The sequence below is a fragment of the Tachysurus vachellii genome, chromosome 26 (assembly GCF_030014155.1).
Source record: "Tachysurus vachellii isolate PV-2020 chromosome 26, HZAU_Pvac_v1, whole genome shotgun sequence".
NCBI classification, from domain to species: Eukaryota; Metazoa; Chordata; class Actinopteri; order Siluriformes; family Bagridae; genus Tachysurus; species Tachysurus vachellii.
The window spans coordinates 10,706,602-10,733,862 of record NC_083485.1 but is presented as its reverse complement, the minus strand read 5'-3'; the positions used below and the strand labels follow the sequence as shown (position 1 = coordinate 10,733,862).

Here is a 27,261-nt window from a genome sequence, read left to right as displayed (position 1 = left end):
CACAATGTAGTGGCAGAGCTTATATTTTCTAGAAGAGCAATGAGAGAACAGTTCTTAAAACTTTGCTATACTTCTGCATTTCTTTCTAGCAGGTGTAGAGACAAGTAGTCGTCCGCCTCAGCGAGTCCTAGGACATCCGCCCCCAGAGCTCAGCCAGGCATTCCTTCACACCCACCCACAACAATACACAGGTCCTCACTCTTTCTCCCAGCACCCCATTCCCTTCTCCCTCCGACCCAATTACCCCCGCACACTGTCAGGGCCCTATCCACAGCTGGGCGCCTACGGTGGCTCGCCACCCTACCACACTCGCTTATTGAGCACCAGCTGCAGCTATCATCTTGCCCCGGATGGGCACCGTGCCCGACCTCGCCACAGCTGCCGTAATGTTGGGCACCACTACACATCACAGCGTCGTCCATGCCACCACTGCCATGCTAACCGGACGCGACATCAAAACCATCATCAAAACCAGCGCCACGGAGCTTCTCAGGGGCGCCAGGATGAGGGCAGCTGCTCAGGAGCCAGCTATGGCACAGAACGCAGTGGCTACTTCCCTGATGGACCAGGCAGTGACTCAAGCTCGGGCCCATGCCACGGCTCATCCAGTGACTCGGTGCTTAACTGCACTGATGTAAGTCTGCAAGGTGTTTACGGCAGCTGCTCCACCTTTCGTAGTTCACTCAGCAGTGAGTACGACCCATTTGTATACCACAGTGCCGGTTCTGAAGGTCCGACAGGTAGTACCAGGCCCCGATCTCTAGATTCAGGAGTGAATCAGACTAGTGGAGGGCTTGGATTTGAAGAACCACAGCAGCAACAGGCTGTATTCAGCCATGTGCATTACCATAGACACAGACACCACTATTACGATGAGGGTGAGCACAGTCAAGGACCAGGAAGAGGTTCTGATGAGGAGCAAGGAACTTCAGGAGTAGCAGCAGGCAATTCACCCATGAGTAAGGACTCAACTCTATGTCAGGGGGCACATATTGCCTGCCATTGCCCCAAAACAGATACTATAGACAGGTGTGGACCTCCTGGTGGGGTGGAGGATCGGGAAGCAGCAGCTCCTCCATCCCCTACTTCCTCCTTACCTGGCACCTCAGTGCTAATCTCTGCACCAGCCTGCTGCCACCCAGGGCACCAGCACTGCCAAAAAAACACAGGCTGCAGTCTAGAAGCTTCTGCCCCACCTATGCCAGCTGTGCACTTCCATCAGAGAGTGGATCTACAGGACGATTGCAGCATCCACATCCACTATGGGCAAAGTCCTGCAGGTTACTGCTGCCCCTCTCCCCTGGGTGCAACATCTACACTGCTGCCTGTACCTGTAATCCTGGACTCGAGTGGGCTGGCAGAATGGCCCTGCTGCAGAGGGGCACGAAGGGGGTGGCAGAAGCAGGTGCAACAGGCTCACTCTGAGCCACAGCTAATGGGGACAGGCACTCTTTTGGACACACCTCTGTGCAGAGGGCATCACAGTGCCGGGCATGAGTTGCCCACAGAAATTTGTCTCTACTGCCAAAGTGTACGCAATAATCAGGGTGAGTTCATTGTGTCTAAACACCAGAAACATTTTATTGATTTAATTTACATATACCAAATTCTCAAGTAATATTATGCACATGATGAGTAAAATATAGCAAATGGCTGACCTGCATGTAAGACTTGTGGTCTTGTATTTCTTTGTGTAGGATCAGAGGAAGAGTCTGGTGTTTGAGAACTTTCTCCATCCCCAAACCTCACGCTGCTACACAAGAGCCGAAATGGACAAACGAATCGGCCGTCTCTCCCTCTCTCTATCTCTCGCTCACTCACTTTTTTCACAGTCTTCCAAATAATTCCACATCTCAAGACAGGCATTATATTTCAACATCTCTCCGTTCCCAAAATTGTTCTGTAACTAATGTCTGATGCTTTTAGAAATAATGGTTCCTCATGGGTTCTTTGGATGGTTAAAAGTTTAAGTTTTTCTTTTATTGGAACCTGTACATAGAAGGTATCACCAAGAGGCAAATAAAAAAAAAAAACCCTTTAGGGCGCTAGATGGAACTAAGAGTACAGAGGTATGTCAGTTCAAATTCAATTCCAGCAATTGATGATAACAATTGATGATAATTGGTACTACTGATGTATTACATACTCATAACCCAAAATTTGAATCTGTTATTTTAAAGGTTTTTTTATTATTATTTCTCAGTCAGGTCAGACGAGTGCATGCATCACTCAGTTGTTTAGACCTTTAAAAAAGGGTGAAAGTGATTTATCTTGCAGTGTTTTGTTTTGTTTTATTTTTCTTTTCGAATCCATTCATTATATTCATTTAAAAAAAAAAAAACAAGTCCCAGAAATCCTTAGTTACCTCCATGCGTCACTGCAAGCTGGGGTAGCAAAAGCAGGCCCCTTTTTATCTTTATCTTCAAAAATGCTTCACAATAAACTGTAGTGAACCATTTTGGTCATAACAGTATTCCAGGTTAGTGAAATAAAAGAATACCCATGTTGATTACTAGTAAAATTATATTCATAACCCCCATATGACTTAATACAATATCTGCTACTTAGAACTACAAATTAGACCCAGCGGCTCTCTTTTACTCGTCTGATCTTATCTTTGCAGAACACTGAACACACCCAAACATATGATATCATCGATCAGAATGGAAGGCGTGCATGATTGTGGTTAGAATGTCATTTGAAACGATGATGTCACTCATTGTTCGTGCTGCACGTGAAATAAGTGCCTGCCTATCTTTCTCTCTCTCTCTCTCTCTCTCTCTCTCTCTCTCTCTCTCTCTCTCTCTCTCTCTCTCTCTCTCTCTCTCTCTCTCTCTCTCTCTCTCTCTCTCTCTCTCTCTCTCTCTCTCTCTCTCTCTCTCTCTCTCTCTCTCTCTCTCTTTTCTCCAGCCTACCTCAGATAACCAATCAGAAATGTCCTGTTCACATCACGGTACTTCAAAAGTAGTAAACCTCTTGCCTGGCACCCTCTCTGTTTACTTTAGATAAGTGAGAGATAGGGCGCTTTACATAATCTGTCCTCAAAAAAAAGGATCACTGACTGTTTGGAGGTCATTTAGGTTTTGGGTCTTGTGCTTGTTAATTTGAGAAAGGCAGCTGTCGTCGTTTGTGTCATGGTTTTTCGTTTGTCTGTTCGTTATGTCCTTTTTTGTTTCCTCAGATAAAAAGAAGCGAACTGACTGAAAACTTTAGGGTTGGCAAGGATTTCAGAACCTACTTTTGGTCATTTTTCAAGCTTCTTGTCATTTAGTTTGGGCTGAGTAAGCACCAGATTACCCATGAGTACATGCTTTTACCTCTGACCCTTTACCTCGTGTATGACTCACACGTATCCTTACGGATACGGATCATTTCAAAAAATGGTGGTCAGCCTGCAAGCTTGCCAAAGGTGCCTCTTTTTTAGACTTTGCTGCAAGATTTTCAATGTTTTCATTACTTAGAAATTACCGTACTCAATGTTCTTTCAGAAGTAGGTATGTTTTATCCTCGGAAATATTTTACAGTATATTCACTTTAGAATATATCAACAGCACATTGCAATCAATATGCATATTCATAGCCAGTAGGCAATTGTCTAAAGACAGCTAATAAAGCATGCCTTTATATAATAAATATAGAAGGAAATACTTGCAACTGTCAAACAATCAATTTATGTACTACGGATTTGATCTTGTCATTATATTATGATTCTAATCTGGCATGTCTTTACTACTGTTGCCTCTGTAGTTTGGACCTGTACATTTTCCCATGCGACGTTTTTTATTGTCTGCTTTCAAGGTCAGACTGGCTAGAAGGGAAAAATAATAAATCATGACTTCGCCAAATCACAAACACATTGTAGAATAGAGGGAGACGTCAACTCATCAGAGCAAAATGTTGTGTATAGATTAACCATGGAATTGAATCTTGAGGATTTTTTTTTTTTTTTTTTTTTTGTAATAAATAAATGAAACCACTATCGATCCTGTACATTTCAGCTGGTGATGCTTAGAGAGTGACTGAATTAAACCAAAGTTCGTAATTAAACCGAAAAGAATACGAGACAGCCGTCTAGTCAATCGTCAGACAGTCAATTGCTTGTCACATGCATTCATGTCAATAGATCTTTCTTTGTGCCTTGACTAATTAACATGAACCTGCCTTACAGAAGACCTGCTTTGCACTTCTGAATTGTCTTTATGAACGTTCTTTCATTCTTTGTCTTAAATTTAGAATTTCACATGCAGCACTTTGGAAAAATGTTTAAAGAAATGTAAGAGTGAAACCTAAAGCAAAACAAGCTAAGCATTATGTAGCTACCAGTACTGGGAAACATCATAGAAATCAATGAATTGTCAATGAACACTAAGGGTGAATTTATCTCCTTTTGTTTATTTTTTTACTTTCATTTATTTGCTCTCTTTTCTGATGGCGAATGAGTTGAAACTGCCTTTTGAATAGAGCAAACTCCCTCCAGAAAACCGAAGGGATATGCCAGTATATTTTCAATATTTTGTGTAAAAAAAAACAGAAAGAAAAAAACATTAATGAGATAAAGTGTTGTATTTTATATATAATAGACATTTTTTATATAATAAAAAAATTTCAATATGATAATGTCACTAATATATTTATTTACTAATATATTTATCCAGTTTGTCCAGGTTTAAGAAAATGAAAAATGTCATTTCTTCCCTTTTTTTTTTTTTTTTTTTTTTTTTTTTTTTGGAATTTTATCTTTATGAAACTTATGACTGCCACAATAGATGTATCCACTTAGCATCATTCCAATTATATGCCAATAAATTATTTTTAAATAAAAAGACGTGCTATTGATAATTTATTTGACAGTTGTTTATGCTTGGCCAGATGCATGATGTACTGAGGTATGAGAGAAGAGATACTAACTACACTTAAAACTTTAATAAACAGGTCCTTAAACTTTAGGATGGTTTCCACACTGGACTCTTTGCTGCGATCAGAACATGATTCAAAAATCATTTATTTTTTTGGTGCTATTATGCACAGTAAAGCTTCTCACCTTTTCTTTGTCCCACAATGTTCCCCTTACACACGTGGTATATGTGTGTTGTAGAAACAAACGATGTTCTTTCGCTAAAACATTTCACTTTCTAAACATGTGCGGACTCAAGTACGTGTTGCATCGACGTTCACGGGATTCACAGCACGGTTCGACGGCAGCTGATCTCGCCCCACGTCCTACAGGCTCAAACGTCTGAGCCATATCAGTATAGAAACTAAATCTTTGACCAGTCGGTTTTGAGAATTCATCAGCGCCGTGATTTAAATTGAATTTTACTTGATAGATATAATAAGCTCTGTTTAGAATGTGTTTGTACAGATATAAAAATTTACACAATATCATAATCTCTCGTAATTAATTAGGCATTTACCATGGATATCTAACATAAATTAGATCCTCTTACGTTTACCGTGTTTTCTTCAGTTGCTGCCAGAGGTCAAGAGTAACTAAACTGTTCTGAACACAGTGTTTTGTTTTTTTTTCTTTCTCAACTGACCTGCCTGAGTAAACATTCGGTGCTAAACTGGACTTTCAGCATTTTTTTAAGTACTAAAGTACATTCCTGAACGCCAACGGATACCGAATAGTTGTGCCAAAGAAAGACAATACTCTTAAGAATACAGCATTACTCTTTACGTCTGTGAAATGGCATGCAATAAATGATACCAGTACATTTTTTTTCACCGTCACAATGGTTTTATTGATAAGACCTTACAGTTTCTCTTATGTGACTGCAAGTGCAAAATCTTTGTGAGGTTAAAGTTTGTGAACTGGTGGCTTTGTCAGATTTTATTCTGCACTTTCCTGCAATATTATTAGTCATTTGCTAATCTATACATGACTTATTCTATCAGTTGCAGGCTTTTGTGCCAATTTGTTAATTAAAAATCTTGGCATTGCCATCAGCATTGAGGACAGTGAGATTTCCTCTGGCATCTTGGTCTTTCTCGATGGCCTCAAACAGGGATTTGAAGTTTCCAGCCCCAAAACCCTGAAAAACATCAAATCAGCACACAGCCAGAATAATAGTATGTAAGACTCTTGAGACAAATGCTAAATATTCACACATGCCATGACATTTACATCAATAATCAAATAATTTAATGAATATTTTTTTCCATTTCTGATCAATAAGTGGAATAAACAAAGGCATCGTGGGTTGTTTTTGGAAATTTTCCCCTTCAAAGGAATTGCAATGAATGATTTGAATGTCAAAGAGACTGTTTTAAGTCTCAGCACCTCTTTGGTGTGGTTGGGGCAGAAATGTCCTGTCTTCAGGCATTTCCTCTACTTCATACAGCTGAAAATGCCCCTAGTTAATCACCGGGCCTGTCCAAACAGAGACAACTACTCCATCTTTATCAGTCCTGAGGACCTTCATGCTCTGCATAGTTTTGCTCCAGCACTTCTTTAACTCGATGTTAAACAACAGCATCGCTGCTAATACCGAAGATATCAGTTTAACTTCTAGGAGGTGAAATGAACGGATTGTTACGTTTTAAATTCTAATAGCTTGTATGTAGTCATAAAATATAATAGCAGCTGAGCGAAGTGCTGATGTTACATCATTTCCTCTTTGTGACAAACATTTTCATATATATTTATTATTTTTCAACATAAAAGTCAATGTTTTTTTTTTTGTTGGTGTCAAACGTTTGGACATCCTTCAACATCCTTGGACATCCTATGTGAATATCTGAGAACTTAATTAACTCCGTAGGTCATAACTGTCTAATTAGCATTCATTATACAGGTCAAAAAATGTCATTAGAAAGAACATTTTCAGAGTGTAATACATTCTCTGAGCTAACACTCGACTGCTATGGGCTCGTCTAAGCAGCTGACTGAGAACAGGTGAATGAAGCTAACTTGACTGTTAGTGCCATTTTCATTAACAAATATTGGTTTAGCGGAAATGTGGAAGTCAAGGAAAGATCTGCATGGAAGACTCATCAGAATGGAACCTTATCTACGACCTTTTCATAAAACTGTACCTAAAAACTTCTTAAAATTCTAGTATTTTTATGTCTTTACTCATGCTATTTGCATTACATCTCATGTTTTAATGTTTGTTTATTGTTAGCTCATTGCAAACCATATTTCAAGGATTGTGTCATCAGCAAGGTAATGTACTGTATATGAGAAGAACAAGAAAAGGCAAATGTTTATTTGAGAACTGAGAATGTGCTAGAATTCAGAATTCTAAAGTTTCTATAGAATTCCTGTCGTATGTAGTTCTTTAAGGAACTTTGGAAAACTGGTTTTACATGACAACAGGGAGGGTTCTACCATTGATGCAAAAAACACGCGCACACACACGCACACACACATACAAAATACATATGCTCCTACAAATACTCACAAAGTGGTTATGCCTCTGGATGACCTCTAGGAACAGGGTAGGTCTGTCCTGCACAGGTTTGCTGAAGATCTGGAGCAGGTAGCCCATGTCGTCAAAATCGACTAAGATTTTAAGCTCCTATACAAGGACCAAAAGAAGGGGGGAAAAGAAAACCATAAAACAATGGAAAGAATACTGAGCAATACTGAGCAAAGAGAAAATTTAAAAAAAGTGAAAAAAAGTGACGTGACATACGGCTAAGTACGGTGACCCATACTCAGAATTTGTTCTCTGCGTTTAACCCATCCAAAGTGCACACACACAGCAATGAACGCACACACACACACACACACACTGTGAACACAAAGGTGCCTTGCTCGAGGTCGGTGCCTTGCTCAAGGGCACCTCAGTCGTGGCCGGCCCGAGACTCAAACCCACAACCTTAGGGTTAGGAGTCAGACTCTCTAACCATTAGGCCACGACTTCCCCAATTTCTAAAAATTATAGATAAACCTGTGTCAATTAAAAATTATAGATCTTTTTCTGACTTTTACAAAGTGCCGACACAGAAGACCTTTTCCGTTTGCTAAAGAAAATGTCATGATGTCATTGTGGAGTGCCTACCATACAAGTTGTTACTGCAGAATGTTTGTTTTGGAGCTGACACTATTGTCAGAGCTTCTATTATAGAAAAAAGTATCAGCACCTTCTGACCAATCAGAATTGAGAATTCACTTGGGTGGGATTGGTGGTTGAGGTTCACTAGAGTAAAAAACAAAAGCTAAAAAATCTTTTATATAATTCTTTCAAATATTTCTTTTAAATGTTTTACAATATTTCCATCACGATTAAAAACCTGATTAAAATATAATTATGTTACAGAATGAAAACCATGCCACATTTTCTCCATATAATACAATTATCCAGTCTTTTTCATGTAACTAGTCCAGATCTAGGTTTAAACTCTCCTGACTAGATGCGACTTGTATCTCTGTAGTTTCACCTGCAGGGTCTTCAGGTCCTCCTTCACTTTGATCTTGGCCGTCTTGAGCTTCTCACGCAGAGTGTCGTAATAGGTGTCTGGAGTGGACAGGAACTCCATGCCCCGGGCTTTCAGGTTCACTATCTGTTTCCGAGTAAAAGTAGAGACCACGTTTATCATCAACATATGACATGATTTGACTAGTCTTCCGCCGCATTATTTGATATCACAGAAGTATACAGGGGTTTGTAAGGTCATGCTTTCACCACTTTATTGGCTTCTGCTGAGTGTTTCTAATGAAATATTATTAACACAATTAAAGGTGCAGCTGAAACACACCACACCCAGCTAGTGCTTGGGAATTTGATTTGATCACTATTGTATTTGTGCATATGGTGGATATGATGTTTTATGTTAGAAAACAGGAAATCTCAGAAAACAGAACTCACTGCTTGGATGATGTTTGACGTGTTCAGGGCAATATGCTGAACTCCAGGTCCTCCATTATAGTCAACATACTCCTGAAAACACAACAGAAAAAAACGAACCCCAGTGTAATATATCTTACATTTGTTGTGTTGTTTGTTGTGTTGTATTCTGCTACTAACTTATTACACGTTTTGTGTTGTTTGCTTCATGTCTGACTGTTTTTTTTGTGTGTCTGTTTATCTTTCGGTCTGTCTGTCTGTTTATATGTGTGTGTGTGTCTGTTTATCTGTCGGTCTGTCTGTCTGTTTATATGTGTGTGTGTCTGTTTATCTGTCGGTCTGTCTGTCTGTTTATATGTGTGTGTGTCTGTCTGTTTATCTGTCGGTCTGTCTGTCTGTTTATATGTGTGTGTGTGTCTGTCTGTTTATCTGTCGGTTTATCTGTCTGTTTATCTGTCGTTCTGTCTGTCTGTTTATGTGTGTCTGTTTGTTTATCTGTCTGTCTGACTGTTTATCTGTCTGTTTATCTGTCTGTCTGTCTGTCTGTCTGTCTGTTTATCTATTGGTCTGTCTGACTGTTTATCTGTCTGTCTGTCTGTCTGTCTATCTGTCTGTTTATATGTGTGTGTGTGTGTCTGTTTATCTGTCGGTCTGTCCGTCTGTTTAACTGTCGGTCTGTTTATCTGTCTGTCTGTCTGCCTGTTTATCTGTTGGTCTGTCTGACTGTTTATCTTTCTGTCTGTCTGTCTGTCTGTCTATCTGTCGGTCTGTCTGTCTGTTTATCTGTGTGTGTCTGTCTGTTTATCTATCTGTCTGTCTGTCTGTTTATCGGTTGGTCTGTCTGACTGTTTATCTGTCTGTCTGTCTGTCTGTCTGTCTGTCTGTCTATCTGTCTGACTGTTTATCTGTCTATATATTCATCCATCAGTCTGTCTGTTTGTCTCCTTGTCTGTGTATCTGTCTGTTTGTCTCTCTATCTGATCATTGTTATCTGCTGGCCTATCTGTCTGTCTGTCTACACATTTTGCTGTCTTTCACTTTGCTTGTCTTCCTGTCTCCCTGTCTCCCTGTCCATCTGCCTGTCTCTCTCTGTCTACCCAGCTGTCTCTTTCACTGCCTGCCTGCCTGCCTGCCCTTCTGTTAGTTTATCTGTCCGTCTGCCTGTCTGTCTGACCATCTATCTATCCATCTTCCTGTTTGTCTGTCTGCCTTCTTATCTGTTTTTTTAAATCTGCCCATCTGTCTATCTGTTTACTTGTACAAACCTGGATCTGTGATTTTTTTTTCCCAGGCGCCGGCTCATTAATAGGCATTTTGATGGTCTCCTCATAGTTGGTGACCACAATAGACCTGAGAGAGCTGTACTGGGTGTGGATCTGTTTATCGTCTATGGACCAGAACCGGTGGAACATCAGACACTTCTGGTACCTGAGAGGGTGAAAAATAGACACAAATAAAGCAGAAATAAGAGAATTTTAATAAAATGCAAATGTAAAATTGCTTCATAGATTCATTGTGTCACTATTTACTGCAGACGAAAGAAAAGGTGATATTATACTGTAGAAGGTTCTAATTATAGAGGTAAATATCCTGAATGTGCTCTGGTTTGATTTCAAGTGCAACTTGACAGAACTTTGTCTTCACTTGAAAGTGATGATGTCTGCCAAGAAATTTCTATGAAATAGTTATTATTGATTGTTTTCTTTGGGGTTTTGCCAGCAGTACGTGAGCTGCGTGCAGACTCGCACCAGTCTGATACTGGCACCATTTCATCATCTGGCTGGTTTCCAACAATGTGGTCGATGAAGCTCAGGTAGGCTGGAGGCCTAAATGTGAAATGAATTAAAAGGGGAAAAAAAGGACATAATTATCAGTATGATGCATGTCTGTGTTTGAGCACAGATCACTTTATATGACTACCTTTCTTTTTGTTGTTAAAAAAATAACAGTCAGTCAGAAAAAATGAATCTAAGTAAAATCATTATTATACGACATTCACATGCACACTTACAGTTTAGGGAGCAGTGGGTCCCTGAAGAGAGGCTCTTGATAGCCAGGTAGAAACAGACCTTTATACGGAGTCAGGTACTCCACTAACGTGTGGGTGGTATCTCCATACTGAGAAATAAAAGAAATCGCAGATCATTGCTTGTTCTTTTTAAAGCACGTACCTGTGTTTGTGTTGTGGCTTACCGTTTGTATCACAGCATATTTTACTTTGCCATGCTTGTCCTGTTCTATCCACGGTTCTTTAACAATCCCTGCTCCTCTCTCTCTGGCTTTCTGTTAACACACACAAAGCAGCCATGTTCAGTAAAACTACAGTAATCTTTTAAGGAGTATCACAGGTTACATGCGATTTTGGCCTTGGACTTCAGCACATTTTTCTTGGTGTGATATCAGCTTCAGTAAGGATCAATATTAAGTCCAGTGCCCTGGCCTGACAGTTTGTTGCTGATGACGCTTCATGATGGCAGTTCAGGCTGATGGCACTCAATGCTAATATTAAATACGTAAACATGACACTGTTGATTTCGTTGATCGTAGCGTCCCTTTAAAGTCCAGAGAATATTTTTTCACATGGAGGACAAGATGAGATAAGCAATGTATATTAAGATCTCATCTTGTCCTCCATGTGAAAAGTCATATAAATTCTCTTGCTTTTGTGATATGTTGTTTTACACTTTTCTGGAAAAAAACAAACATGATGTTCTTTTCAGTCTGCATTTTCTATCCCAAAATATTATTTTTTTGTTTTTTAAGTGGTTTTGGTGGTTGGGGTGGACTGTTAAAGCCAGTGGTCTAAACTTTTATCTGTGAATTACATTGCAGGTAATTATATCAAAACAGGCTGTTTAATACCTGTGTAAACCACCTCTGAATACAAGGTGACTTCCTCGCATGAGTTCTGGAGTAAATTTTAAACATAAGTCACCAACTCTGGAATAAGATTTACTGTGAAATTCTGTTCATTCCATATTTGGCAGGAATTTACAGATATATCCTATAAAACAGTGACATACTGTATATCTACTGATATCGTGACACCATGGGATCTTTTATACTGTTTACCTGGACTAAAAAGTCACAGTCTTCTACTTGGAAGGCGATGTCCTTAACAGCGTCCCCGTGTTTGATGAAGTGTTTCCCCATCTCTGTGACCAGAGAAAAAACTTCAGAACTTCTGCACAGGTTCGTTAATTATGCATAGTGACGATTAATTATATTACACAGTATTTACTGAAACATACATCTTTAATCAAAGATATCTGAAAATGATAAAAGAGAGGAAATACCATCATTTCCAGGATTTAGAGGAGACACAAATTCAAAGATAATCTGTGGAAAAGGTCGAAATATAGATATAAAAGAAATACTGAATTATCCATATCTTTTTAGAAATAATTCATCTCTACAGCTTAAAATGTTAGATTGTGTCTCTGTTCATACACACACCTTGTCTTGTTTGATAACATGGGACACCAGCTCTCTGCTGCCCGTTTCCAAACCTTTATAGGCTAGAGGCTCAAAGCCCATCTTGTCACAGTAGAAGGTTGCCGCCTAGAGGAACACACGAGTAAACCTTTACGTTTCTGCAGCAGAATACTGAAGCTCCATACAAAACTCAGTATCGCATAACCTCAAATGATTGTGCTGTGGTTAAAAAGATACCATGACCAAAGTCATGGCAATGAATTGAACACAGAATTAATGTGGAAAGTTATACTTAAGTTAATTCATTGTGGAAAAAAAGTCTGTTCAGTTTGAGATATGAATTAAGGATTTAAGGGCTGATGTTATATCCACATATCAACACCTGTGATTCCACTATGTCTTTATGTATCACCTGAAATTTTTAGAAATTTTTCAGAAACTTTTCAGAACTGAAATTCTGAAATTCTTTTGTTGAGTACAAGAGCTGAGTTTAGTTCAGGGACACAAAATAGATCTTGACCAATGTAGTCTTAGTATATTAATTTGTATATAATATTAATATAAAAATGATAACTAATGGCTTTAGTAGGTTCATTCATGACTATAGCTTATTAAAAATGAACCACTTTAGCTTTGTATATATATGTAACTTTCACATCTGCTCTTATTGGAAAATAGTCAAATTATATTTTGCATTTTTTCCTATGACAAACTTAGTCATTAGTTGCATGTTGTAAATGTGTGCAGACCAAAACTAAGTGAGTAAAAAAAAGTATGATCATGGATGTAAATTCTAGAATTATTCACCAATCATCTTTAAGTAAACGGTTATTGCTAATGCTAATGTCATGTACAGATATGAATCTGGTACATCTATTATTTTTAACATCAAAATATCGATACACAGCTGGTGTACGATTTACAAACCGTTGTAATTTGCAACCCCAGGTACTACTTAGAAGAGGTAATGATTTGATTAAAGGTAAATAAATGATCAGTACTCTGTAGCATCGTATACTGCTGTTGAAACCTGGTAGTTTTTTAGTGTCTACATTATGTTCCTGAACAGCAAACACACATGCTAAACCAGATATTACTTGTAATTACCGTGTGTTTACTTTAAATACTAGCTACAAGACTCTTACCTTACCGTTAAATAAAGTTCTAGCAAACTAGCATTACATGGGTTTGTGGCACATTGAAGTTATGATTAAGTGGCAAAGCAGCTTGTGCACAAACAGGTCAAAACCTGTCCCAATTTTCAGCTTGTCACCCAGCAACTACACAATCACAACCATTATTTCATTCCAGCAGAATGATTAAGTTTGCCTAAATAAAGCAATAACCCGGAGCAACTCAGCCCAGAAATTTACAATAATTTCTTTGTTTGCTTTTTTGCCTATTTGCTGTAAAGCCTGGTTAGTATTTAACAGGAAAATACAAAGCTAAGGTCATATTTTTGTTGCTGTGGTCTGTTTACTTTTCAATTACTATGTAAACACGTGCAAAAACAACTTATGATTAATTAATTAATTTTTTATTATTAGAATAATTAATTACCCAAAAACTGTAGTAGTTTGTTTAATAGTTTGTGCAATATAATGACATTTTACCTGTTTAGCATTTCCCACCCAGAACTTCAAATGGTGGAATCGCAGAAATTTGCCTTTTTCTGGCTGTAAAACAAAACTTTTTAATAGAAATTTTATACAACAAATGTTTCTTTTCATTGCAACAAGAGATACTTCAGTGTCTTCGTGCAAAGCTGTTTAAATCACTTTAAAAAAGTGTCTCTTTATAAAAAATCAGTTCAATTTTATTTGTATAGCGCTTTCACCAGTGTCCCAAAGCAGCTTTATAGAAATAAACACATTCAGGATACAAATGATATATTAAAACTTAAATGTATTTATTTCAACATTTAAGGGTTTGTTACCTTTTCCCCTTTGTCAGTGTAGCTCGTCTAGAAACAGAAACACAGTGACATTATATTAAGCTGATATTTTAAGCTAACTCATGAGAATGCTTTTTTTCATTCTTAGTAAAATTTGACAGCTATTATTCGATCTGGCACAAATCTGATTTTATCGTTTCATTTTGACAAAAAAAAAAAAATTTCAAGATGTATAAACTAAGAAATTTCACCTGCTGCCTTAAAAATTGTGAGTAAACTCAACTTGAAGATAACTTTTATTTCAACTCATTGTCTTCAAGTAGTCAAGACAATGGATTTGGAAGTTGAATTTTTGCATACGTATAGATTCAAGTTGAATATCCAAAACTTGACATGACAGTTTGAGTATAAGAGAAGGAATAAGTTCACATCACTTAATCGAATTGTAGTGTTTTACCGTGTACTCACCATGTTGCTGTTCTCCAAGGACACTGCACACCAGGATGAACGATTAAAAGCGATCAACGGACGATTTCATCTACAGATAAGTATTTGCCTTAGACGTCACGGTGATTGGCCTTCAGTTCAACAGCCCTTCACCCTTTTCTCTTTCTAGTCATGGTTCATACACACACATGCAATCTGTAATGCTGACCTGGGACCAGGTCTTTTGTGATTAAAAGCTGAACCCAACCGAAAGCAGCACTGGTCTCAGGGCCACTCAAAACTTTATCCTAAACAAGCTCAAGGGTTGATTTCTTTTTTCTTGTGTTGTTTGACATGCGCTATCAACTTTCCAAATCCATATTGATCCCCTGTCTTTGTTAGGCTATTTGTCTCTAGAAAAGCTGCTGATTATTCAGACTATTTTGTATGTCCAAGGACAACCTAATGAAGGCTTTATCTTACTGTACAATTTGTACAAAGGGACACAGAAGATAAATGAAATGATAAAAGAATATATCTGTAAGCCTTGATGCCCGATGATGCCTGAGATAGGCACAGGCTCCCCGTGACCCGAGGTAGTTCGGATAAGCGGTAGAAGATGAATGAATGAATGAATGAATATATCTGTAAAAGTTTTCAGCCATTCATGTCAATTCGGAGGTCGAGGCGTTGAGACTGTAGCAGTAGGGAGTCGATTCTTAAAGGAAAAATCACATAGATTCTAAATGTGAATATGTGAATGATATTTGATGTTCACATGTGAAAAACCTTCTGAAATAAACATTTTGAATTAAAGTAAACGTTTGAACAATGCGGTGTATGTGGTGTATGTTTCTGAAAAATTAAACCATATGGCCTGCTTGTGAAAAAATAACATGAATCATAAAATGAATCACATGGGGGGGATTTATTATGTAAAAGAATTTATGAATAATGAAAATATTATGCAAAATATAAATTGGGATTAAAAAGTTTGCATGAAAATAAATAAATCATATTTGAAAAATATGAATAGGTTTCAAAATTATATGTGAGTGTAAATGAATTACCTGTGTTTGAATATGAACGAATCACCTCTGGATATAAAAGAATTGTGATGAAAAACACAAATAAATGTATCATATGGAAAAAATTACATGGAAAAAATATTATCATTGATCATATAATAAGTCTTGAAAATATATTAATTGAAATTCGGGGGTGAAATAACGTATAAGCATATATATAGCATATAAATTAATCACACAGAATGCTGAAATATTATTTAATAAACATTTAAATAATTCATCAGTTGAGTTGGGACAAACCAAATACTAACAAACTCTGAAATTCATCATTGCCACTTTTGCTTATTGCTTACTTTTGGCTTTCTCATTAGAGATCAACATAAACTTAAATCTCAAATTGAAATTTTCTTCTCAAATTTTCTTTCTTCTCAATTTTTTAAAGCTGCTTTGCAAAAAAAAAGTGTTACACAAATCAAATAAAATTTTATTTAATTATTTCTAAGATTTTACTTTTCTCTTAAGCTGTCAATATTATGATTTTCTAATAAAAACTGTATTAAATTACTGAAACATTTTCAGTAGTGCTCTCAGATTTAACTAGCAGACCTGAGTCAAGACAGTGTTTTATCCTAGTCGAACAATAGAGGGACCAGTGTTCCTAGTTTGCACTTAGTACAGCAGTGCCATGTTTTTGAAAACTCTCTCTCTCTCTCTCTCTCTCTCTCTCTCTCTCTCTCTCTCTCTCTCTCTCTCTATGCTATTTTAAGACCAAGTTTTTCTTATAGGATTTGTATCGCACTAACACCATAGCAATAAATCACTACAAACATGAAAGCATTCTCTTTATTTCTTTTTCTTATTTGAAAAAAGTACCACAGCCACAGCAGAAGTGAGAAAAGTTTTATCGCCCCCGTTCTATTGTTTCCTGTTAACTTCTCCTTTCCAACTAATCTGTTCTCACTGAGCCATATTAAAGCTTGGTGTGGCCACAGTTTTTGGGAAGAGAAACAGGTTCAGCTAGAGGATTAGCTGAGAGTAGTGTCAACAGGTCCCACACAGTAATACACCTGTCCTTAAAGAGAAATCTGGACAGAGTTCCTGGTATGTGCTAATGTGAATGTAAAGAGTGAATTGCATTCAAGGACAATGGAGACAGGTAACAAAGAAAGCCACACATGACGCGTCATTGCCAAGCATTTGAGCATTTATTATTATTTAAGCATTATTTTCACATTAGAGCTCACAATAGACACTGACAGGATAACGCTTTTATAAACATCATAGTCAACAAGATGAAAGAAACATCGCCTTCGCTGGAATATGAGAAAAAAAAAGGCATTAGAAAGAAACACTAAGAGAATTATGATAAACATATCATTCATGAAAAGGCAAACCCTTTGCTGATTGATCAATTTACGTAATAGTAAGGCAACTGTTTTGCTTTTTAGTGTAATACATTTTCTATATATGTAGAGTGCAGTTTACACTTTATTGTATTTCATGATTCGTTTTGTTTAATGGTTTGATTGCGTTTTGCTCTGGCACACAATCTTCTCCATAATAACGGGTAAAAAAAAAAACAATCTATATATAACAAATCAGAATTTGGAGTGGGGGGGGCACGGTGGCTTAGTGGTTAGCACGTTCGTCTCACACCTCCAGGGTTGGGGGTTCGATTCCCGCCTCCGCCTTGTGTGTGTGGAGTTTGCATGTTCTCCCCGTACCTCGGGGGTTTCCTCCGGGTACTCCGGTTTCCTCCCCCGGTCCAAAGACATGCATGGTAGGTTGATTGGCATCTCTGGAAAATTGTCCGTAGTGTGTGATTGTGTGAGTGAATGAGAGTGTGTGTGTGTGTGCCCTGTGATGGGTTGGCACTCCGTCCAGGGTGTATCCTGCCTTGATGCCCGATGACTCCTGAGATAGGCACAGGCTCCCCGTGACCCGAGGTAGTTCGGATAAGCGGTAGAAAATGAGTGAGAGTGAGAGAGAATTTGGAGTGGTCAGTTAACTCAGCATTCTGGTACACTGTTGTGCAGAAGTGGAGCTCGTTTCAGGCTGGGTTAGGGGTAGGGTTAAGGTAAAAAGTAAAATGCCACAATGGCATTCATGATATTTCATTTATTAACATTTAACATTTTAACATTTTTAACATTTTTTAATATTTAAGAAATAATTGTTTATATATTATTTCCTAATTAGATCGATCTATCTATCTATCTATCTATCTATCTATCTATCTATCTGTCTGTCTTTCTGTCTTTCTGTCTTTCTATCCCTTTCTAATTGTTCATTATTTCATTTAAAGTTGTATTCATTTTAAATGTAAGTGTAAGCATGCTGTAACTTTCAATCAAATTTAATTTGTGTTGTTGATTTGTGTTGTTTGATCGGAGGATCCACTTCCACTGTTGGGCCCCTGAGCAAGGCCCTTAACCCACACTGCTGGAGCAGAAATACTTAAGAAGAAGCCTTTTTTGTCACATATACATCACAGCACAGTAAAATTCTATCTTCACATATCCCAACTTTGGAGGGATATGTGAAGATAGAATTTTACTGTGCTGTGATGTATATGTGACAAAAAAAGGCTTCTTCTTAAGTATTTCTATGTGCGTTTTTAACCTGTATGTTAGTCACCATGTACAGTGGCAATGTACATACAATATAATGTATTATAGCATAGTGCACTATAGTGTCAAATTTCCCTTAACAGCAGTCAGCTGTAGTGTAAACACACTCACACTCTCAGTCTAGTACTCTCCTTATTCTGCAGTAACAATTTACACACAGACATATATAGCAGATTAGAATACACTGATTGTGTATAATGTAAGTGGTAATAGGAATGAACCTGTTTCATGAACTTTCCACCACATTAATATCAACTAAACTAATGAAACAGACTTTTTGTAATTAATAATATCCTTTAATTAATTAAACAATGTAAGTGTTGGTATATTGCTGTGGTAAAAAAAATGGGGAAAAAACATTTTTTTACACAGCAGTTGTAAGCTAGAAATCAACTCTTGCTTAAATGCCACTGAAAAAGTACCTTTTCCATTTACAGTACCTTGGCTGGAAACTACAAAAAAAAGGAACTGTAATCTGTTCTGCCTCTTTTTGTCTGTTATCTGTTTCGATGCATGTGTGCGTGTGTGTGAGTGTGTGTGTGTTACCACCACTGGGTATATGCATGACCAATTAAAGGCCAGAAAAAAGCACCAAACACACACACACACACACACACACACACACACACACACACACACACACACACACACACACACACACACACACAATCTTACACACTTTATTTGCTTTGTGCTTACTAGATCTTCTCTTCATGGATCACTAAGTTTCTCTGTTTAGTCGACAGACTGGTTGATGTTAAAATTTATAGTTCTAAGCAAAATTCTTTAAACACCAAACACTTTTTTTTGCATGAAATTGTGTGTGAGAGAGATAAGTGTAGTAAGTAGCCAACACCCACTAACAACACATACTCAGCACTTAATAACCTCTCTCTTTAAGACTGTGTGGCAATTATGTTTCACCAGGGTTTCATTAACTGGTGCAGGTTTACATGTACAATAAAATGATTAAATATTCCTCAGCTGCAGCTTTGCTCAAATGAAGGAAAATACCATGGAAATTACCTAATAATGAACCTCTGATTGCTTTGCATAGAGAGGCTTTTGAAATGTTGATTGCTGATGCAAGCTGAGGTATAGCATGGCACCTCCAAAAGTATTGGAACAGTCAGGCCAAGCTGAACAGATTTGAGTTTGGGATCAAAAGATGAATATGAGATAATAATACTTTTCCTCACCAAAAAATTGGGTGCTCTCTTTTAAGTTGTTTAAAACATGTAGATGTAAATATCAGGGAAAGAAAACTAAAATTTTGATTTATCATCTCATTCATCATTTGAGCTCAAAAGGTCTTGTGTCTAACAAAAACAAAATAATTGCCCTTGCTGTTCCACTATGGAACGGCAAGTGTGTGTGCAAGAGGAGTGAGTAAATTAATATAAATTACCCCTGAGACCATGCTGAATCATGATTTAATTGTTCATGAATACAAAGCCTACAATTCATATCGTTGACACTGAAAAGATTACAAAATGGACTGCTGTACAAAAATTAATCAGAGGTGATGAGGTTATCAATGACCTTCCAAAGAAATGTGACTTTAGGCTTAAGCTAATATTAAAAACTTCGGCTTGAGGTGTATTAGAAGCATCCATTACTGAACCAGAGAAGAATTTATAGTGTTCCTTGTGGAAATTTTAACCTTCTGTATGATCTATATGCCTTCAGAGCCTGCCAAATCACAGATCACATTAGAAGTGTACATTATGTTTTTCTATCAGTGACATTTAAAAGAAAGAGGAAGTGGAACTTTCTATGAGATAAGATAATCAGTTTGTCAAAAGCACAGAAGTAAAGTAATACCAATCAAATCGAGTACACATCAACCACAGTATAAAAGTAAAAAACAAATCAAATCAAACCGTTGTAATTCAGGTAACTGGAGGCAATAAGCTAGATGTCATTGGTCAAAAAAAAAAATTGTAAAAAGGTTATTGTATGCAAACGGAATCTGAGCTCTGACAAAATATGTTAATATCATAAAAATATAAATGCAATTAACTTTTATATCATTTAGCAGACACCCTTATCCAGAGTGACTTACAACTGAGCAGCTGAGGGTTAAGGGCCTTGCTCAGGGGCCCAGCAGTGGCAGTTTGGTGGACCTAGGGCTCGAACCCATGACCTTCTGATCAGTAGCCCAACACCTTAACCACTGAGCTACCACATCCCTGGTACTAATACACTTTTAGTTTATTGGTACACTTTGTAGCAGGTTCATGCTGATGCCATTCATTAATAAAGAATTTAATATGTTACTTCTGGAGATTTCAAATAAGTACATTTATTTAAATGGTCATTATTCCAAAGTTTGAAGTTCGAATACTTCACACTAAACCTCACATCTCACATCCCACACACAGTAAATGTGAAGATTTCATTAAATGTTGTGAATGGCGCTGTGTTTCAGCACTTGTGTTTCAGTCCATCTAAGGTTGATATAAAATGTTTACACACCCCGGTTAAAATGACAGGTTGTTTAAACCATAAAAACATTTAAACCAGGATATTTACCAGGGGTCTACCAACGATATGTATTATCATATGAACTACCTAATAGAGACCTGGAGATTTGGTGCCAACTTTACTGTACTGTATATGGAGCTTTCCATGATTCTCTCTCTCTTTACTAGAGCCTAGTCTCAGGTGAAAGCATGCCACCACCATGCTTCACTAAGGTTATGGTGTTCTTTGGTTGATTATGTACCTTACTTTTGCACAAATCATCAGTTTATAACACATTTTGTGACATGGTTTGAAGTCATTTAGGCAAGCTTTTATGTTTTTTTTTCCTCCCTTTGTCTCACCACTTTACCCAATAGCTGAGACATAAAGAGATATGAAAGATTGTGGTCACATGGAGGGAGAAACCAATATTTGCCAGATTCCTGTAGCTCTTTTATTGTTGCTGTAAGTCTTTTGGCAGCATCGCTGATAAGTTTTTGTCCTTGCAGCAACTTTGGAGGAACATCCTGTTCTTGAGAAATGCACTGTGGCATCCTATTCTGATGTTTTAGAAATTCTTTTGTAATCGTCTCCTGATTGATACCCGTCGACAGTGAGATACTATATATGCTTTGTAAGTTCCTTTTAGACCCTGGACTTCGGCAGTCAGATAAAACCAAAAAGATGTCAAGAAATTGATGTCAGAAACAACTGATCTACATCTGCGGTTGATCAGAATCACACCAGTGATAGCGTGTATGAAAATTACTTTTGAACATGGGTTTGATTATGATTGGTTAATTCTAAGCAAGGTTATCTGCTAAATTACAAAACTGTGTGAACTTATGAGGCCTTTTGACTCCCATAAAACATGAATATTTCTGCTTAATATTAAAAGTACAAAACATTTAAATCACAAAAAATCCATCCATCCATATCTATCTATCTATCTATCTATCTATCTATCTATCTATCTATCTATCTATCTATCTATCTATCTATCTACCTGTCTGTCTGTCTATCTATCTACCTGTCTGTCTAATTATCTGTCTATCTATCTATCTATCTATCTATCTATCTATCTATCTATCTATCTATCTATCTGTCTGTCTGTCTATCTATCTATCTATCTATCTATCTATCTATCTATCTATCTATCTATCTATCTGTCTGTCTGTCTATCTATCTATCTATCTACCTACCTGAGTAATTATCTATCTATCTATCTATCTATCTATCTATCTATCTATCTATCTATCTATCTATCTATCTATCTACCTGTCTGGCTGGCTGTCTATCTATCTACCTGTCTGTCTAATTATCTGTCTATCTATCTATCTATCTATCTATCTATCTATCTATCTATCTATCTATCTACCTGTCTGTCTGTCTGTCTGTCTAATTATTTATCTATCTATCTATCTGTCTGTCTGTCTATCTATCTACCTACCTGAGTAATTATCTATCTATCTATCTATCTATCTATCTATCTATCTATCTATCTATCTATCTATCTACCTGTCTGTCTGTCTGTCTGTCTAATGATCTATCTATCTGTCTGTCTAATTATCTATCTACCTGTCTATCTATCTATCTATCTATCTATCTATCTATCTATCTATCTATCTATCTATCTACCTGTCTGGATGTCTATCTATCAATCAATCTATCTATCTATCTATCTATCTATCTATCTATCTATCTATCTATCTATCTATCTACCTGTCTGTCTAATTATTTATCTGTCTGTCTGTCTGTCTGTCTGTCTGTCTATAACAGTTACTCCACAGTTACTAATACTGTATTGTAATTAGCACCGTGCCTTCACTTTAAATGAACACGCGCTGTGACACGTGACCCGATAGTGCCGCGCTGTGATTTTCTATTGGTCGGTTTTGTTCCCAGGCGCTTCGGTGTGATTGGCTGGTGTGTGGGTGTGTTCGCGCCTCGAGCTCCGGCATCAAGGCAATCGCTTTGCCCCAATCGTAAACGCTGATTAGTTACTTGAGCGGAATACGTCATGTGAGTAAGTCTCGCGTCGCCATTGGTCGAGAGCTAACGCTGTGTCCGTCCAGATTGGTTGAGGCATGAGGTCATCGCGAGTGAATGCGGAAGTGGTGTGGGCTGTACTGAGTCACCGTTGGGTCAGCTGATTCTTTCTGAGTGAGTAACTCGTCTCGAATAAATCTTATTTATTTAAAATGCACGTTTAACATTAACATCTAGCGCATGTTTATGTGGAACCGTCTTCTGCTTCAGTAGCTTTATCCTGATCATTTGTGTCTCCGGGTCTCTGTGTGTGCGTTTTGTGTCTGAATATAACGGCTTTGTCCAAAAACATTGTGTCATAACCGACTGAACACACAACTGAACTCCTTTATTGTCATCGGTGTAAAGCCTCGCGTTCATGTTACCACCCGGAGAGCTCAGGGGACTGAACTGTGTGTGGCAGCACATGAACCGCTTGTGTTTAAGTGCAGCTGATCTGGTCTCCATCATGATACAAAGCTCGACTGTATCCAGGGGCGTGGCCTGTTTGACTGTATCCAGGGGCGTGGCCTGTTTGACTGTATCCAGGGGCGTGGCCTGTTTGACTGTATCCAGGGGCGTGGCCTGTTTGACTGTATCCAGGGGCGTGTGACTGTATCCAGGGGTGTAGCCTATTTGACTATCCAGGGGCGTGTGACTGTATCCTGGGGCGTGGCCTGCTCGACTATATTCAGAGACGTGGCCTGCTCGACTATATCCAGAGGCGTGGCCTGCTCGACTGTATCCAGAGGCGTGGCCTGCTCGACTGTATCCAGGGGCGTGGCCTGCTCGACTGTATCCAGGGGCGTGGCCTGCTCGACTGTATCCAGGGGCGTGGCCTGCTCGACTGTATCCAGGGGCGTGGCCTGCTCGACTGTATCCAGGGGCGTGGCCTGCTCGACTGTATCCAGGGGCGTGGCCTGCTCGACTGTATCCAGGGGCATGGCCTGCTCGACTGTATCCAGGGGCGTGGCCTGCTCGCCTGTATCCAGGGGCGTGGCCTGTTTGACTGTATCCAGGGGTGGCCACAGTTACCCCAAGTGAACTCTGATCTCTGCCCAACTTATTATTACTATATCTATTATTACTGTCTCATGTTGTAGGGCTGGACATATTTACAAGATCCATGAATATTATAAACTACAAAGCCAATACAGGGTGTCATTGTATCGTTCATTTTTAGCAGCCTTGTTCTGTACATCATTATGCTGTGCTACTCGTGCTTTTTTAATGCCCCACAATCCCTAGACACTTTACTGGTTTTGACGGGGATGTGTGTGGGTGTGTGTGTGGTTTGCTAGCAGTGGTCTTGCATCCTACCTCATGCCCAGAATCCTGACAATAAATCAACGAATGAAAGACAGTTTTAATCATATTATAAATTGCATTAAACATAAGAAGCTTAGGGGGGCACGGTGGCTTAGTGGTTAGCACGTTCGCCTCACACCTCCAGGGTCGGGGGTTCTATTCCTGCCTCCGCCTTGTGTGTGTTGAGTTTGCATTTTCTCCCCGTGCCTCGTGGGGTTTCCTCTGGGTACTCCGGTTTCCTCCCCCGGTCCAAAGACATGCATGGTAGGTTGATTGGCATCTCTGGAAAATTGTCCGTAGTGTGTGATTGCGTGTGTGAATGAGTGTGTGTGTGTGTGCCCTGCGATGGGTTGGCACTCCGTCCAGGGTGTATCCTGCCTTGATGCCCAATGACGCCTGAGATAGGCACAGGCTCCCCGTGACCCGAGTAGTTCGGATAAGCGGTAGAAGATGAATGAATGAATGAATAAGAAGCTTAACAGAAATCCCAACTCTAGACTCTTAATGAGCAATACATTTCCCAAAATATAAGCATTTAGGTCTGCAATTTGAGGTGAAAATGAACACTGCTATTTCCTTTGATAAATTAGACTCTCACTTTAAATGAAAGGTTTGGGGTCTCATGGGAATGAATAAGCTTTAGTTTTGTTGTGTAATTTTATGATGATGGTGACTTTAATAGTTATAACCTTTCGGTGAATTATTGAATGCGATTATAGCCGTTAAAGCTGTACAATCATTTACAGTGATGTTCTCTTTCAGCATAATCTCTGGTAGCCAAAAAATAAATTGCTAACTGCATTGTGCATGAAATTTGTGCTCCATTTGTTTCTATACTAAACATTTTAAACAGGACCTGTTGGTTTAGTGCTGCTAGTTGTATTGGTTCTCTTTCTTTCTTTCTTCATTTCTTTTTTTTTTTTTTTTTTTTTTTTTTTTTAAATCCTGTTTTTGCACAGACTTCATTCCCTCATTTACCCTACCCAAAACAGCAGAACCTGCCAAGCGCCACTGCCTCTGCTGAAATATCTAATTTATGTGCCCCGATCATGTTACAGGTCAGGGCTCCACTTTAAATAGCCTCTTGACTCGCTCTGAATTTGGGCCTGCATGCTCTATCGGGGTATGTTTGTATCTCTCCATAGTAATAACATAGCTGTGTGCAGCAGTTCTCGTCTCCTGAGTATGATTGGTGGTTATAGGGCTGGAATCAGAAGCGACCTGTTACAACCTTTTGGCTGTTTGGTTTGTTGCCCTTTTAGCAACCTGTTTACCGAGCATAAAGTGCTTGTGAGGCAACAAAGTTAAAACCCCATCCAGGTTATGAAACCTGGTCGAAACTTTTTAGAAAGTCAAATGATGTTTATTAACTTGAATGGGACCTAGGGGGAAAAATCGAGCTTGTCTGTAGACTCTTATAACTGACAGCAAAAGGTGTCAGAAATTCAGCCGGGTGTTTGCGAAAGTTCTCGGCATAAGCGGTTTAAAGAGTGCTGAGAGTTAAAGCGGAACTTGTGTGTTATGGTGCGTATTAAGTCGCTTTAACGGTGTTGTCCTTCCCAGAGCGAAACACAAACAGCGTCATTTGACATTTAAAAATCAAACGTCTGTTCTCGATGAAGCGATTCGTGCGGAGAGATCGTTATCAATCCTGCTCATCTTCATCTTCATCTGCTGATCGTGTTTTTGCGATTTAGAGAAATATCGATCCGAATGTATGTTAGAACAACTCGTAATAGGTTGTTTCGTTTCTTTTTCTTTAAACCTGGGCAAATTTCATTTGATAACTTTTCAGGGACAGAACGCTCATAATAATGTATAGTATGTATTGTGTGTCGTGGTGAGATTTTGTACAGCGAGACATCGATTCAAGCTTTTATAGTTATACGTACAGTATACCACATACACACAACTTGCAGTGAATTGTAAACCCGGCCATTCCTCCTAGTCTGCGCGTATAAATAAAATAAGTTTCAAAAAAATGGAAATAAATAATTAGAAATGAGAAGAGGTAATAGAATGCCATGTGCAATATGTTGCTGCTGTTGTTTAGGATAATAAATTGGTGCTCTACTATCTACAAAACCATCAATCTATTTCATTCCCATAACGGATAAATTATTTTCTTGACCTTTTAATCTTCTTTGGCTATCTTCCTGTAAAGAACGGGTTGTGTAAGACTGATAAACACGGCGGTAAAAACAGGCAATCTGCATAACGATGTCTAACTCTTTGGGAGTTAAGTGTAATTTGTTCACACAGAGGACTTTGATCAGGTCGCTGGATATCTACGTGCAAGACGGACATACGTCGTTGCACTTGGGTCTGTAACGGAGTAAATAGAATCCTAGCGTTTTACGCAATCTAAGATCAATTTTTTTTATTATTTAAAGTTTTCTCTAAATCCCTTTTTTTGTAAAATGTTTTCCTTTCTGTTTTATCATGCAACAGCTACCATTGATTGAGGGTGAAGGCTAATGCCGTGTTCGTTTATACAGCGACCGAGTGACTGGAGATCGTTTATTTTCAATGAGACGTGAGCACGGACCAATAGGAGTGAGAGTAGAGAGCATGGGATCTGTGGCAAAAAGCACATACTGCTTCTCCATCATCTTGCATTACATGATGCATTTATACAGTGTTAAATATACCAAATATACCCTTCAGCGTTTAGCATTTTAGCGGCAAAGAAAACTGAATCGTTGTAATATGCAATCGCATCACCTCAGAGATCATAGCCAATTTTCCTGCCTTAGCTCTCAGGAACTTTAAGCTTTGGCATCACTGAGACTTGAAATTGTTCATATTAATATAAACAAACAAATAAATCTATCTGCATTTTTGTTGGTCTTTTTTTTAAGAAGTGAAAAATATAATGATCGCATGAACTGGCTTGTTTTATTTATTATATGATATTTATTCTATTTTAAATATTAACCATTTTGAACATTACTACCATTAGCACGTGTTGGCGACGTTTTCAAGAATAGCGTTCAGGTTGTTTGTGTTAAGTCTTCCCGGCTTTAGTTAAATTTCTTACGGGAATCGTTCTCTAAGGAAGGAGAAACAAGTTGGAGCAAGCAGATTATATCTGTGGCCTATAAAAGCTTGCCAGCTTTCCTTGGAAATGCCATCATGAACACATGCAAGAAGCGTAGGCCGACTTACAAACCCTAATGTCAGATGTCTGACTTTATAAACCTGTAATCCTGCACGGATACAAAAATGCACACATTGTCCAATCAAACACA

General features: G+C 38.3%; 3 protein-coding genes across 4 annotated transcripts in view; 2 read left to right on the top strand and 1 right to left on the bottom strand.

Moving 5' to 3' along the window:
• The window catches only part of LOC132840648 (E3 ubiquitin-protein ligase RNF43), a 95,072-nt gene extending 91,123 nt beyond the window's left edge, over positions 1 to 3,949 (top strand). The window contains exons 8-9 of one of the 2 annotated variants that reach the window (XM_060862466.1): positions 93 to 1,547; positions 1,698 to 3,949. In XM_060862466.1, the coding sequence (XP_060718449.1) occupies positions 93 to 1,547; positions 1,698 to 1,723 (1,481 nt within the window). In that variant the 3' untranslated portion in view covers positions 1,724 to 3,949. Of the gene's footprint in view, positions 1 to 89; positions 1,548 to 1,697 lie in introns of both variants that reach the window. The other variant, XM_060862465.1, reaches the window with a different exon arrangement.
• A 1,770-nt stretch (positions 3,950 to 5,719) lies between these two features.
• On the bottom strand, positions 5,720 to 14,669 carry hpda (4-hydroxyphenylpyruvate dioxygenase a). The gene is made up of 14 exons (XM_060862467.1): positions 14,593 to 14,669; positions 14,167 to 14,193; positions 13,844 to 13,906; positions 12,252 to 12,356; positions 12,092 to 12,134; positions 11,868 to 11,950; positions 10,989 to 11,078; positions 10,807 to 10,913; positions 10,544 to 10,621; positions 10,061 to 10,223; positions 8,817 to 8,888; positions 8,389 to 8,511; positions 7,407 to 7,523; positions 5,720 to 6,035 (listed from the first exon to the last, which is right to left on the bottom strand). The coding sequence occupies exons 1-14, from the start codon at positions 14,593 to 14,595 to the stop codon at positions 5,922 to 5,924; spliced, it is 1,188 nt and encodes a 395-aa protein (XP_060718450.1). The 5' UTR covers positions 14,596 to 14,669; the 3' UTR covers positions 5,720 to 5,921.
• A 7,959-nt stretch (positions 14,670 to 22,628) lies between these two features.
• Positions 22,629 to 27,261, top strand: part of mtmr4 (myotubularin related protein 4) — a 55,513-nt gene continuing 50,880 nt past the window's right edge. Inside the window, exon 1 of the mRNA XM_060862562.1 lies at positions 22,629 to 22,837. The gene's annotated coding sequence lies outside the window, so the exon portion shown is untranslated. The remainder of the gene's footprint in view (positions 22,838 to 27,261) is intronic.